We start from the raw sequence: 13875 nt of genomic DNA on the forward strand, positions 1-13875 counted from the left end.
CGCTTTGAAACAGCTTTCCTTAGCTGAAATCAACATTTTAGAAATTGCCATTTTTCAGTTTCATAATGTGCTGTATTAGAGTGCGCTGACCTAAATTGGAAAGAGGCCCTGTGATAAAGTGACGACCTGCATGGAGTATGACCTGCCTCTCACTCAAAGGCAGTTGGGGTAGGCTCCAACCCCTCCCTATGACCCTGAATTGGATAGGGTGGCTATAAGAAAATAGATGAATTGGCCTTCAATTGAAATTAGTTTGACTGAATTGGATTATAACTGGTTTCTGTTGGATTGTATCTAATTGGACTTTAATTTAGCTTGTTTAAATAAACTTTAAAGTGTTCTGAGATGACCATTTTTGTACTTGATAAATGAACTGAAATAAATCGAGGACATATGAATAAAACACAAGAATGTTAATTATGTGTACATGTGTAGCAACTCATTTTTATCCCATATGGGGGACATGAATTTTAGACCTTCGTCAACGACCATTTATACACCATCTTTACAGAAGCTATGCTTATTTTAATGATAATCATTTTGTTTCTTCAAGATGAGTCTTAACTTTAATTTAATACGATTTCAGCAGTATAGAATGTTTTTAACCTTTTCTGAGAACCACAATTTCCATTCCATATCCTTTGCAGAGAACAGCAGGTCTTGTAACTTCCCAATTTTAAGGACACAATGAGGCAGGAAGGATTTTACTGAGAAATGAAGCAGGAGAATCAGAAATGAAGCTGTCCGGGCAGAAGGAGGAAGGTCAGACAGCATAACTGGAAGAGGATACATAATCTTTTGAGGAATCTCAGCAGGAACCAAGTGATGACATCTGTTTTGCCGCTAAGCCTGTTGCTGGATATAATTGATGATACATTCCCTAAAAGGTCATTGAACTATAACACATGAGGTTCTCTGATTACTCTTGCCTATATGTGTCCGGAATAAAAGAACACACTAATCAGAAAATGACTATGATTGAACATACCCTTAAAACAAAGAATGATATAAAACTCAATAGAAATCCACATGAAGATTATTATAATACACCATTATGGTCTATGATCAAATGAGACACGATGGCTACTGCAAGGATGAAATAAATTGTTAAAAAAAAATTATGGAACTTTTTTTATACTATTTGTTTAATTATCTAAAAAAATATTTCTTCTGAAATAGAAAGCAGAAGATTTTTGTCCTTCGACCTCTTTTGAAAAAAAAATAACTACAGCACTCTAAATTTCAAACAATAAAACTTTAAAAGTTTCTTTGAAATGGCTTGTATGAACTGGTTGGATGCACAGTCTCTTGCTAATTAGAATATTAAAAACAAACACAAAGCTGGAAAATTAAGTTAATATTAATCTTTAATTAGCAAAAACTGAATTAAAAACTCAAAGAGATTGTCACCTGTGGGAGGAGGGGAAAACAGGATGATAAAGTGTAAGTCTGTGATTGAATTCGTCTGCAGTATGTAAATGACTGCCTTTGGAAATAGTGTTGAGAATATCAGCTCTGCCCTACACACGCAAACATCTACACAAACACACTCCCTCCTCCCCCTCTGGAAACCTGTTCTGGAGGGAGTGACTTTATCCAGGCGGCGTCCAATTATATGGAAGCAGCATTTATTCCACTTTATTCCAGGCTGCAGTTAAGTGGCATGAAGCCCTCAGAGAGATACAGACTTGTTGGAGCTGTAAAGGCAGAGAGACGTAAACCGTGTGACATGTGCGTGTAGAGCTAAAGACAAAAGGTAGAAATCCACGAGTGTGGTGTGTGAGAGGAGACGGAGGATGCTCCAAATCAAATGCACGAGGAGGATCTTTTTTTTTCTCTCTCGTCTGGAAATTCACGGCTTCATATAAATGATTCATGAGAGCCTCGTTCTATTTCTAAGGGAGTAATTGCCCTCGGTGAGTTTCAGCTGAAGCCAGCCAGTCTGTAGAAGCTGGGGCCAGAGCCTGGAGGAGAAAAAAAGAAAAAGACTTAAGTCAATTAATCTTATAAGAGTTTGATACGCTTCCTATTAAACCTGCGCGGGTGCTCATCTGTCACAAGGATCAACTGTTGCTGCAGCCGGACGGAGGGCAGAGACGTTCTCCAAGTGTGCATGGCTTTCACAATGGATGTTTGACCATCACCTGCACCCGCATGCAGCCACGCAGCTGGTTTTGTGTAATTAACATGGAAGAGCGACTCATATTGTTGTTGATGCATCGGATATTATCTGTCCTGATGTGATGCCACATTGTTGCACTGAGGGGAATGATAATACCCCACACCGCTACCGGCTTTTTCCCACTGATTGAGTATCTCTGTGTGTCAAACAACACACTCACGTACTTGTTTTCTTTGTATAAGGTACCACTTTGGGCATTTTAACTCACGGACAGACGTCAAAATTGACAGGCTTTGTGTTAAAGTGACCTTGCCCGGCTTTGACATCCATTCAGCGGGAGATCATCATGCTGATGATGATGAAGAACAGCGGCGTGGAAGCGCATCAGGTTGATATCGATTCGGAATTTGAACCTCACGGTCGGTCGCGGTCGTGCACCTGGCCGCTGCCGTGCGGGGAAGATTTCCACGGAGGAGAAGAGGCGAGCCGAGGAGGTCTGGCCCTGGCGTCTGTCAAAGTGGAGCAGTACAACGTGCCTGCATGCCGGGCCGAGAGGAAAGGCGGCGCACCGGCTGAGATCAAGCACCCCGCCGGCGCCCCGGCCCCGGTCGTGGCAGCTCCTGCCTGTATGTCCGGGGCTGCGCTCGATGTGGCCGGCCAGCTGCGCAAAGCCAAGTCGTCAAGGCGGAACGCGTGGGGAAACCTGTCGTATGCAGACCTCATCACCCGTGCCATTGAGAGCGCCCCGGAGAAGAGGCTCACCCTGTCTCAGATATATGACTGGATGGTTCGCTTTGTTCCTTATTTTAAGGATAAAGGCGACAGCAACAGTTCAGCCGGATGGAAGGTAGGATACATGAAAGATTTTTTTCTCTCCACACGCTGAAGGCTACACTATCTTTGGCTTTAGTCTCTGTTTACAACGTAACTCTTTTATTGTTTTTTTTTAGCATATTTCAAAGCCACATAATTGACCCTTGGTCCCAGCAGTCTGTGTCTGTGGCGGGTCTCCGTGTCACTCCACTGTGTGGAAAGGGGTGGTGAGCTGGATTAGGGTTCACTGGGTTCATCGTATTTAGGGAATGCACCCTGTGCATACAGCAGAAGCCTTTCGGAGCCAAACTCATCATCTTCTTTCATTTCATTTCTTTTGGAAATGCGTGCTTATAGCCTGTGTCTCTGCCATATCTTGTCACGCGGGGGGCAGAGTGTGCCTCCAGCCTGATTTTCGGCTGCTCGACTTTAAGTTTCAACCATGCCGCCGGTTGGGTACTCGGGTTTAACCGTTTTTAGCCCACCCCCATCCCCCCGCCCAACTCTGCTATCCGTTCCGCGCACAGCGAATTACGTACAGCCTGTGCGAAAAGCATGGCACAAGGCGAAGGGTTTAAAAGCACAATAACAAAAGATGATGACATCGGGTGTCACAGTAAACAGATGTAGTTACAGATCATCCCCTACATTCAAATTATTATGAGGTTAATCTGATAGAGTGGCAGCTTTAATCTACTTAAATTGACCACACATTCTGTATTGGCAGAAGTAGTCTTTTGTTTTCAAGCCCCACACTCTGTCTCCCTCTCATTCTGTTCTTTCTGTTTTTAGAAAGAAGTTAAGCCTCTGGATAATTGCGAAGGTTTGTGCACATCAAAGCAAGTTGAATAAAATAGTCACAAAGTGTCCCATTAAATTCACCTGTTAAAATGAGCTCAAAGTTTATGAGCAAGGCAAGGAAATTTAAATATTTGTAATCAAATATCACTGTATGCATGGTCTCCTCTTGTGTTTTCTGCACTTTCGTGCTTTGTGGGTATTTCATAAAGACAACAGGGGTCAACACTACAGGTAATGTGAGTTCTTGATCAAACTGAAAGATTGTAAATGAAGAACTGGGAAGCAGCCTCAACAAGTTCCATTTAATCAGTTTGATAGCAGGCTTTATTTGGGACAGCATGAGTTTGAAAAGAAAAACACATATTAGGTCAAGCTATGAGTATTTTACTTCCTTAAAATATGGAAAAACAAGAGAGAAAGAGACCCCCCCCCCCCCCCCAAAAAAAAAGTCTAAATTACAGCTACAGAAGCTGAAATATTTAGATTTTTTTCCCTCCTAAACTTGGATTTAAAAATCGGATCCGCAATTTAAATCCGGCTCATATGTATCCTTGCTTCATATTTTCCTTCTTGTTCTAAACCTCACAGCCCAGTTTGCTCAGTTCTTCTATCATCATTTAACCAGATTTAATTTCAGAATGGAAAATATACTGTAACTGTGGAGCTCAAAACGTAGCATTTTAACAGCAAAACATTGTACGATTACCACATTTTCAACACTCTGCTTCCTACAGATCCAACTCAACTTAAGGTTTGATTTGTCAGGTTGCCAGAGCTCATCGTCTCCATATGTATTCCTGCGTGATGGTGTCCACTTTCCATTGCTACACGATTATAAGGAAGAATGATGGGATGATGGAATGTTCTAATCCGCAGATACATGTGACACGTTCATTTCAGAAATCTTTCTGGTTGAAGTTTTTTAAACTTCTGTCTCACTCATAATGCCTTACTTTTCTTCTGCATTTGCTCCAGCAAGTGATTATGGTGAGGCGTTAAATAGTAATTACACATTTATTTGTAGAATTAACTTACATTACAAAATGCATGATTAATCTGTTCCACAAATCGGCATTGTTACGGCTTACAAGTTTCTATGTCATGATTCCCATTGTGTCGCGTGTGGTTCTGTAAAATTTAGTATTTGTGTTAATCATTGAATGAACACATTGTAGGGAGCTTTGTTGTACCTAGACATGGTAGTTTTATATGAGTAGACACCTTTTAAGTACTGCTACCTTTTGGACAAATTGATGGATGACGTATGTATTACATGTTTTCTGGTGAGACTGGGCAACATCATCAGTTTCTTTCAATTTTAGCAATACATGTGTCAAGTGAGTAATGTTTTTGAAAACCAGCATACTGCCCTATAAATTTTTAAAAATGATCTTTAAGATAGCCCTTTTTTACTTAGTTGTTGCTTTTCTGGGACAACCAGTAGATCTTGTGTCAAACTACGGAGGAAAAAGAAACAAAAGTTGTGGTGGGATTAACAGGCGTTTTACACCATCTGAAAGTGACCCTGAGTTGACCTGAAATCCTCTCCCTGCTTCTCTTGTCATGTTGTCCTGTTCTCCCAGCCTATTTTTTATTTTAAGGGCTACCGTCAATCTGCTTTTTTTTATCCCCCTCAAACACAACCTTTTCTCAAAGCTTCAGCCTCATACCAGCCTCCAGTTAAACAGCACTGAGATGCAGATTAATCATTCTAAAATAGCAAAGAATTGGATTTACAGCAAGGGTTTAATTCTGCTGGACTTGTTTGCCTTGACCATGGATGCCCAGCTGGATGCCTGCTTTGCAGCTTTGCATGGAGGTTTTGATTGGCCGCTCTGGCAAGGAAGCTGATTGGTGGAGGGTGGCTCCCAATCCCAGTAAAGCGAAAAACAACACTCCTCAATAACAATAACAGCATCAAAAACAACAAAAAGTCTTTATGAGATTTGCAACATGGAGGCAAAGAACTTCACACACGCACATTTGTTTATCATATGTATACACCCCCACACAGCCTTGTATGTTTCTGATTTGACAAAAAGAATTGATGGAGATTGGGGTGGGGTTGGGTTGTATGAGGACGGATGGATGGGCTGAGTGGGATGGAAATAAGATGCAGCCAGACTCTTGCTATTAAAAGCAGTCTTTAAGAGCTGTTGTGTAATCCAGTCTGAGAAGTGGGGCTCAGTCCAGCAGTTGATGTCTTTCTTTTCATCTGGGCCAGTGATTTTTCCTGCTCTTTAATACTACATTCACACACTATATACATAGAGATGTACTTCACACACACTGCTGAGGTGTCAGCCACTGTTAAGATTTCAAGTGCTGAGGGAACGGTGACAGATTGGATTCCTCGCAGGCATTAACACACCTCTTGCCCACAGTTTATGAACTTCTTCCAATGTGGTCACAAATACTTTTAATACACATACACATTGTAGGTGAAGTGTGTGGCAGCAGAGTTGCTATGTTGACTATGTATGGATTTCTCTGAAATGTTGTTAAGTAATTGTGGTCAAGTGTTTTGGCCAGGTTTGTTGTTGTAATGGAGGTGGGAGGCTTTGTTTGGTCATATAAAGAGTTCAGTTCTGTAGGTGGCCACAGTGTAGCTGGTGATGGGGCTCTGTCTCTCTGATTCTCTCTCCCTCTCTTACACACACACACACACACACACTTATGTTCATTTCACAAGTGGCTCTGCGTAGGAATAGATGTGCTGAGCCATGGCCTGTCTGCAGGCTGTACTGTACACAGATTCAGCTGGTGCAGGTAGGAGCTCTCTGACTATACCTGAAGGTTTTACCAAGCAGCATGTTGAAGGCACACTGTGGGTGTATGACTGTTGTAATTAGACTCATGTATTGACATACACAGAAAACAAACAGCAATGCATATCAACATCACTGATGAATTAAGAAATGCAGCCATTCAGTATTTAGTTTGTGAGTGGCTGGTCTGGTTTTACAATGTTTCTTACTTTGGTTGAATCAGCAGCATACATTCCTTCGTTTTTGTGTGGCAACTTCTTTTTAGGTTAGTCATATGTTTGGCAGCTATGTGATGACATGTGAATGCACCATTCTGCCAGAGTCTTTGATCAGTTTTTACTTTCAGAAGCACTTCCAAACTGACAACTGTCAAGATGTGAAGTATTTCTATTGTTGTGGCCTTGACATGAGGCTCCAACTGGGAACCAAAAGGATTCTGTACCAGGTCTGGTCAGTGTCATTTGATAAGTATCATTCTGAATTCATGAATTTAAAGAAAATATGGAGCTTTGGGTCAAATATAAAATATATTCATGAATAAAGCTTGAGGTGCTTGGACCGACCAATTCAACAGTATTGTTACTTCCAGAAATTATGGCACATTTACATCAAGCTACTTATCAAACAATAATGATACAAGGATCTTGGAACTAGCACTATAAAATGGTGGTCATTTTTTACTTTGTGAGCTACTATAGACTTTATATTAAAAATGGACGCAGTCATCTCGCCTTATATGCGCAACCATCTTGAAGTGCAACACCACTGATTACCAGTAGGTGCTTGGCTTCAAACCATCTCTGGCTCAGATAGACTTGAATTAAAAAAGCATCAGCTTTTCTCATGAACTGCTGAGTCACTGTGTTTTTCCTATTTGTCGTTATTGTGGCAATAGCTTGTCTCATGCCTTCTGACCAGTGAGCTGGGGGTCATCTTTAAAATTTTAGTAAAATTCAATAGTTGTTAGGCCTTAAAGATAATTAACACCTTAAAGATGACAATAGCTGTGTTCTCAAGGCTGAACTACAGGCTTCAAAATGGCAAATCACAAACCATCTATGTGAATCACCCATGGGCTTTTCCTGCTGTGACAAGCCAAAATATATGTTGAGAAAAGGGTCTCTGCATTTGCTTTAGTTATTTTGAAGTTAATTAATGAAGACAAAGAGTCTTTTTTTCTCCATTTTTGCCTCTCAGTCTAAGAGTGTCACATTTTGTATGTCAAAGTTGCTAATTGGGAGTCTTGAGGAGTTTCAAGTTTGGGTCTCAAGTTTACTATCAATGTCAGGTTCGTTGGGTTTATTCATGGATTAGGTTAGGATCCAAGCGTTGTTAATAATAAGTACAACATTGATATATATCAAATATGAGATTTATGAATCACCACATTGGAGAAACTGGAATCTGTTGCATTTTTCATGATCTTTACAAGGATCATAATATGCAGTCTTTGATGACTTTGTTAAGAAATATGTCAGTGCAGGTTGTTTCAGTATGTTATTCACTCAGGTCTTAGTGACAGGTGGAGGTTACATTGTGGTGGATAGTGTTAAATTTCCCATTTTTTTACATTTATTAGGGTATCAGTACACTAAAACCATTAGAGATGGATTAATTCTTACCCATTTCAGGCATCAACTGTCTCACTTCTCATTCACATCCATTGGGGTGACATAATACGTTGTTGAATTGAGTCTGGGTCTGTTGCTTAGCTTCGCAGGTGTGGCTTGTGATGGAATAGCCCTAGTCTTGCAAACAGCAGTATGAGTGCCAGCCAGTGTAATTGTCTGACTGATTGCACATCGGATCTTGTGAGTGACTGTCGCTACAACTCCAAATATCAGGCCTGTCCACCATCGAGGGTTTATGCATTATTTCCATTTTAATTCTGCCTAAAGCAGTCCAATAGAGCAAACACAATTAATCATGTATTAGTTTGTGCAGGTGTACCTAATAAAGTGGCTACTGTCTGTGTATATTGAGACACAGAGAATATGATCTACTGTTTAGGTACTGCACCCACACATTTTACAATACATATTCTGAGAAATGCAGGTTTGATTGCATGGAAAACAAGATTTGTAACAGCTTTAACAATAGCCACATTGACTTTAAGTCTACCTTTATCTACATCTCTAATTACTAGAAGCTAAAGTGTATATTTAGCTCTAATGTGCTGCTAATCTGCCTGCAATGCATCATAATGTACTTCATGTAAAGTGTCCCCGCCCACGCTAATGGTCATCACCTTGTTCTGCTGAGATTCAACATGCCAGAGACAGAGAAGGTAACTAGGGTGTACAGAACAGAGACACAGAGAAGGAGGGGGGCAAAGAAGTAGGTATTATTTATCCTGCCAACAAAAGCTTTTTTTGAATTGGATTCAGAATTGAGTGGGAGAGTAAGGAAGAGAGAGGAGGAAAGAGAAAAGATAGAGGGAGTGTGGGAGCTGTGTTTGTGGCCCCTGCTGCTGAGCACACTGATAGCAGCCTGAATGCCTGTGATGCCTGCCCAGACGGAGGGGAATTGGTTGGAGATGGTGGAACAAGCTTAGAGGGTTTCCCCGTGCCAGCCAGCCTGGCGTGTGCTCAACAGAAAGAACCTCTGCAACGTTACATAGTTATTGTTATGATCACAAAGGGGCAGAAGAAGGAGAGACATTTCTTGAGTTGGCGGGCTTGGCACAGGGTTAACGGGGACATAGAATGACGAGAGGAATTTGGAAGGCAAAGGAGGTTGGTAGTTGAATCTGAGACTATAGTAAAACCCTGGGAATGGAGGGAAAACAGTTTGGAAGAGTCACCGAGAGCTTGAATAGAAAGCAGTCCCATGCAGGGACAGACAAATGTTGATCTGAGTAGGATCAGTTGCCTTGTCAGTTGATGTCAAGCTACTAAAAACATCTTAACAGATACCACCTCAATCCAGAGAGGGGCTGGGACGTAAACAAGGGATGCACCGACAGTGGAGGCGGGTGTTCACTGCAAAAAATGAGTCATAGTGGTTGGAATAGCACAGAATTTTTCTCACCCTCAGCCCTCACACTTCAATCGGTTGGAATAAATCAGAGGGAATAAAATGTTGAGAAACACTCCACAGACGGAAATTCCAAAGAGTAAACCGAGTACAGACACAGAACAGTCAGTGAAGCAGGCGGATCTTGGGAATTGTGCCTGGTGGTATGTCGTAAAATGTCGGCCCAGCTTGCATTCTCTCCGTGTTGTCTACCAGACCTCAGGGATTCAAAATATTCTGCTGTATGGCTCAAATGATGAGCAAAGTGCCAGTCAGAAAACACCAAATCTTCAGTCCTGTTAGACTATGACTCAGGAACTGATTAGCATACAATGCTGTTGCATGGATAATATGGACTTAAATTAGAAAACCAGGGGTCCAACATGCTTTAGTTTACTTTCATCAAGTCATTTAATCTCTACAAACCTTTTTTTTGTATTTAGAAATGTGGTTGTATTTCGTCATCTTCTGTTTCAATTTTTAAAATTATTCTATTAAGTATTCTCAGATTTCACTTGTTCCTTCCAGGGTGAACTGATCAACCAGCTCTTGGGGCGTCATAAATGTACTTTTATACAAATCATAAATAACAATCGATCCAATCCCCCAATTGTCCCCAACAAAGTCAATGTTTCCCTATCTGGACTATAAGACTTATTCCATATGAGGGGAATAAGCCTGCCTGTAATGAGTTTTACTTATTATTTTATGCCCCTCTGACCATACCCAATTGGAATGTTGTAATATAGGATTTTGTTCCCCTTGCTTGCACGATGGTGTGGTGGTTAGATCCCTTGCCTCACAACAAGAGGGTTCCAGGTTCAACTCCTGGCTGGGGCCTTTCTGTGAGGAGTTTACATGTTCTCCCTGTGTATGTGTGGGTTCTCTCCTGGTACTCCAACTTCCTACCACTGTCCAAAAGCATGCATGTTAGGTTAAAATTGTGTGTGGATGTTTGTCTCTCTGTGTGGCCCTGTGATGGACAGGTGACCTGTACCCTGCCTATTGCCCAATGACTGTGGGGATAGCCTCCTGCCCAACAGATTTAGTGGGTAAAGAAAATGGATGGATGGATGTTTGAAGCCAGCCATTGTAGACCTCTTCCTCTTTTTTAACTCGTCCAAGTGAGAATCATTGTCCCAAATTCACCATCTTGGATTACAGTATTATGAAACTTGGACATCTGGATGCATTTTCTGGTGAGACTGGGCGGACTATCTGAAGCAATAACAATATGCATCCAAAATTTGTTTAACATTATAGCATTGTTCGCAATGAAATTATATGTAGCATAAAGTACACCAAAGAATCATACCAAACAAAAATGACTGGCAACCAGTGGGCTATATGGACAGTAAAAAAAAATCCTCCTTTTCATTTGAAATAGTCAGCAGTGTTTGATGTACACAATCAATGGCCTCTAAAACTTGCTTACTGTTATAGTGATAGTGTGAAACATTTGTAGAGGTTAGAGAAAATCAGAGATTGACATCAGAGATTAACAATTAATTATAATTGTTTCCAAAATTCAAGTGCCCTGTATAGCAGTTGTGCATAATCTAACATAGTTTAAGACTGAACCACAGAGTGCAGTCAGTCATCCTCACATTCCCTGTCTGTCAGGTCAGTGCAGCATCAAGCTGATCAGAATCCCACTGGAATCACTGAGAAAATTTTCAAATGTAATCATTTGAAATTGCACTAAATTTTAATGTGATTAATGACAGAGTTTCCTCATAAAGTATTAACCCCTCAACTCTTAGCATATTGTACTCATTATACCCTGCCCCAATTTGAATAAATCATTATGCACTCATAGTGGGTTTATTTTAGGCTTCTAAGCCTTATGATACCTTATAAGGACCACTTCAAGTAATGTGCTGCCCTTATTCCGAGTGCAAATGGGATTAGTTTTTGAGTATCTGCACATGTTAGAATGGGTTCAGTGGAGGTTTGTATAGATCTGAAGACTCAGTGTGCATATGTGTGTATCTTCACTTGTTGTGTAGTCGGGCCTGATGGGAGTCCACGTCCGGGGGGTACAGCTCTAGTTAATAATTCAGTTGAGGCTCATTATCAAGGCAGCGCAGATCTCTCTCTGATTCCACCTTAATTGCAGGCAGGATGTGCCTCTCAGACACTCTCACAGTCACTCCCTCTTCTGTCTGCAGCTGTAAATGACTACCACACACCTACAAGCACATACACACATACACACACACACAAAGATCTCTATTGGTCCTCATCCAGACCTCACCTCCTCACAGCAGGTCCCCTCACAGAGATTAGGTCTGGATTGTATGAACAGACGTTTGGAGATGAATAGATAAGTCCCACACAGGGTTTCTGCCTCTCAGAGAGTATAGATTCTAAAGCCAGGCGTGTGCTCCTATATAAGTCACTTACATTTTTAATCAGATCTTCATGAAGGCTTTCTCCTGTCAGACGGCTCTGCAAACAAAGATTGATAGGAGGTAATCAGTCAGAGGACAGCAACCCTGGGAATAATGCTGTTGGAGAGGGAAGCGCTCAGCACCACGCTGGACATCTTAGATCACTTCTTTTCAAACTTTAAATTTCTGAAGCTGAAATGTGGATAGCATGTAAAACAAAAGAGCCGACAAGTACAATCAGATGTTTGTTGCATTTTGAATAATATAGTGCTATTTCACAGTAAAATTACCGTTCAGTGATGTGGTGGTTAGCACTGTCGCCTCATAGTGAGAGGGTTCCAGGTTTAACTCCTGGCAGGGGCCTTTCTGTGTGGAGTTTGCATGTTCTCCCCGTGTATGTGTGGGTTCTCTCCGGGTACTTCGGCTTCCTCCCACCTTTCAAAAACATGCGTGTTAGGTTATTTGGTGTCTCTAAAATTGTCCTTAGGAGTGAGTGTGAGCGTGTGTGTGTGATTGTTTGTCTCGTTTGTCTCTGTGTGGCCCTGTGATGGACACCTGTCCAGGATGTAATCCGTCTCTCGCCCGGTGACCGCTGGGATAGGCTCCAGCCCCCCCCCCCCCCCCCCATGACCTGACCAACGGATTAAGCGGGTATAGAAAACGGATGGATGGATGGAATTACCGTTCAGAGACTATGTACAGGTGACAAAACCAAATGTAAAACTTAAAAATCCGTAAAACGTTAATGAAAGCATGTAGACGTGTAACTCCCTGAACTGACTGTTCAGGGATCACTGACATAAAACTCTGACTTAGTCTGAGTGAAGAGATAATAAATCCATGGTACTAAAACCCACTGAGGGGTGGCGGACTCCAACTTTGCCAGGGTTAGGGTTTTCTTTCTTGGTGAAAAATGTCCGGTATATTCTTCATCCAGTAAACAACTTGGAATAGTGAAAGGTTATCTTATAAGTTGCATTATTAAGAAAATACCCTACATATAAGTTATGTGAGAGAACTTGCTGCACTTTCTATTACATATTGGTAAGAATGAATGTCAATTAAAGTTAATTTGGACATGCTGGTGGTGATGAAGACCTTGACCTGAAGCTTAATGTGTGCCATGGCAAACAAATTGATGGTCAGAAGATATGTTTCCTGATAAACTTGTTGATAAATACAACAGAGACAGTTGAAGATGTTAGACATTTAACTAATGTTGCAGGTATTAAGTGACCTGTCAATACAAAGCTAGTTGAAATATGGCAGTGCCCTCTGTGACAAGTGAAAACGGAGTGATTTGATGTAGCTACCGATTATGTGTAGATATGAGGGAGGAGTTGTTTTACTGGCTGAATCAAGTTCTATTTTCAGTGATATGGGTCACAATCACACGGTAAGGACAATGATCTGGGTGTTTTTTCAGGTTGGAAGACTTGGCAGTTTAGTGATAAACCAATCAAAAAAAGAAAAGCCTAAGGGAGAAACTGCTTCCCAGACAACACTAAGCAAATCATAGATATAAACATCTCATTAACAAAATTCAAGATTCAAGAGCTTAATTTGTTACACACACAAGTATACATGGTACAATGTACAGAGAAATTTATTTTTGAGCCTGATCCCTTTAAAGAAATATGTATATGCATATCAGGAATATATATAAGAAATATATAAGAAAGGTTATGAAAAAAATGTGCATTCACAAGAAAGAGAAAACATGTGCATCAGAAGAGAAAAAATGTGTATTAATGTATGTGTGCAACTCTAAGAGGTGTAGTTAATTTGTTTTTTATTTTTCAAATAATATGTTTACAGTCGTGTGGTGGTTAGCACCGTCACCTCACAGCAAGAGGGTTCCAGGTTCGAGCCCTGCCTGGGGCCTTTCTGTGTGGAGTTTGCCTGTTCTCCCCGTGTATGCGTGGGTTCTCTCTGGGTTCTCCGGCTTCCTCCCACCGTCCAA

The 13875-nt window shown here is 41.1% G+C and overlaps 1 protein-coding gene across 1 annotated transcript in view; it reads left to right on the top strand.

Annotated features, from left to right (window-relative positions):
• Positions 1–2172: 2172 nt before the first annotated feature.
• Positions 2173–13875, top strand: part of foxo6b (forkhead box O6 b) — a 50529-nt gene continuing 38826 nt past the window's right edge. The window contains exon 1 of the mRNA XM_072370965.1: positions 2173–2969. Within this exon, the coding sequence (XP_072227066.1) occupies positions 2469–2969 (501 nt within the window). The 5' untranslated portion in view covers positions 2173–2468. The remainder of the gene's footprint in view (positions 2970–13875) is intronic.

This window comes from Leuresthes tenuis, unplaced genomic scaffold (assembly GCF_036924035.1).
Source record: "Leuresthes tenuis unplaced genomic scaffold, fLeuTen1.0.hap1 SCAF_18, whole genome shotgun sequence".
Lineage (NCBI taxonomy): Eukaryota > Metazoa > Chordata > Actinopteri > Atheriniformes > Atherinopsidae > Leuresthes > Leuresthes tenuis.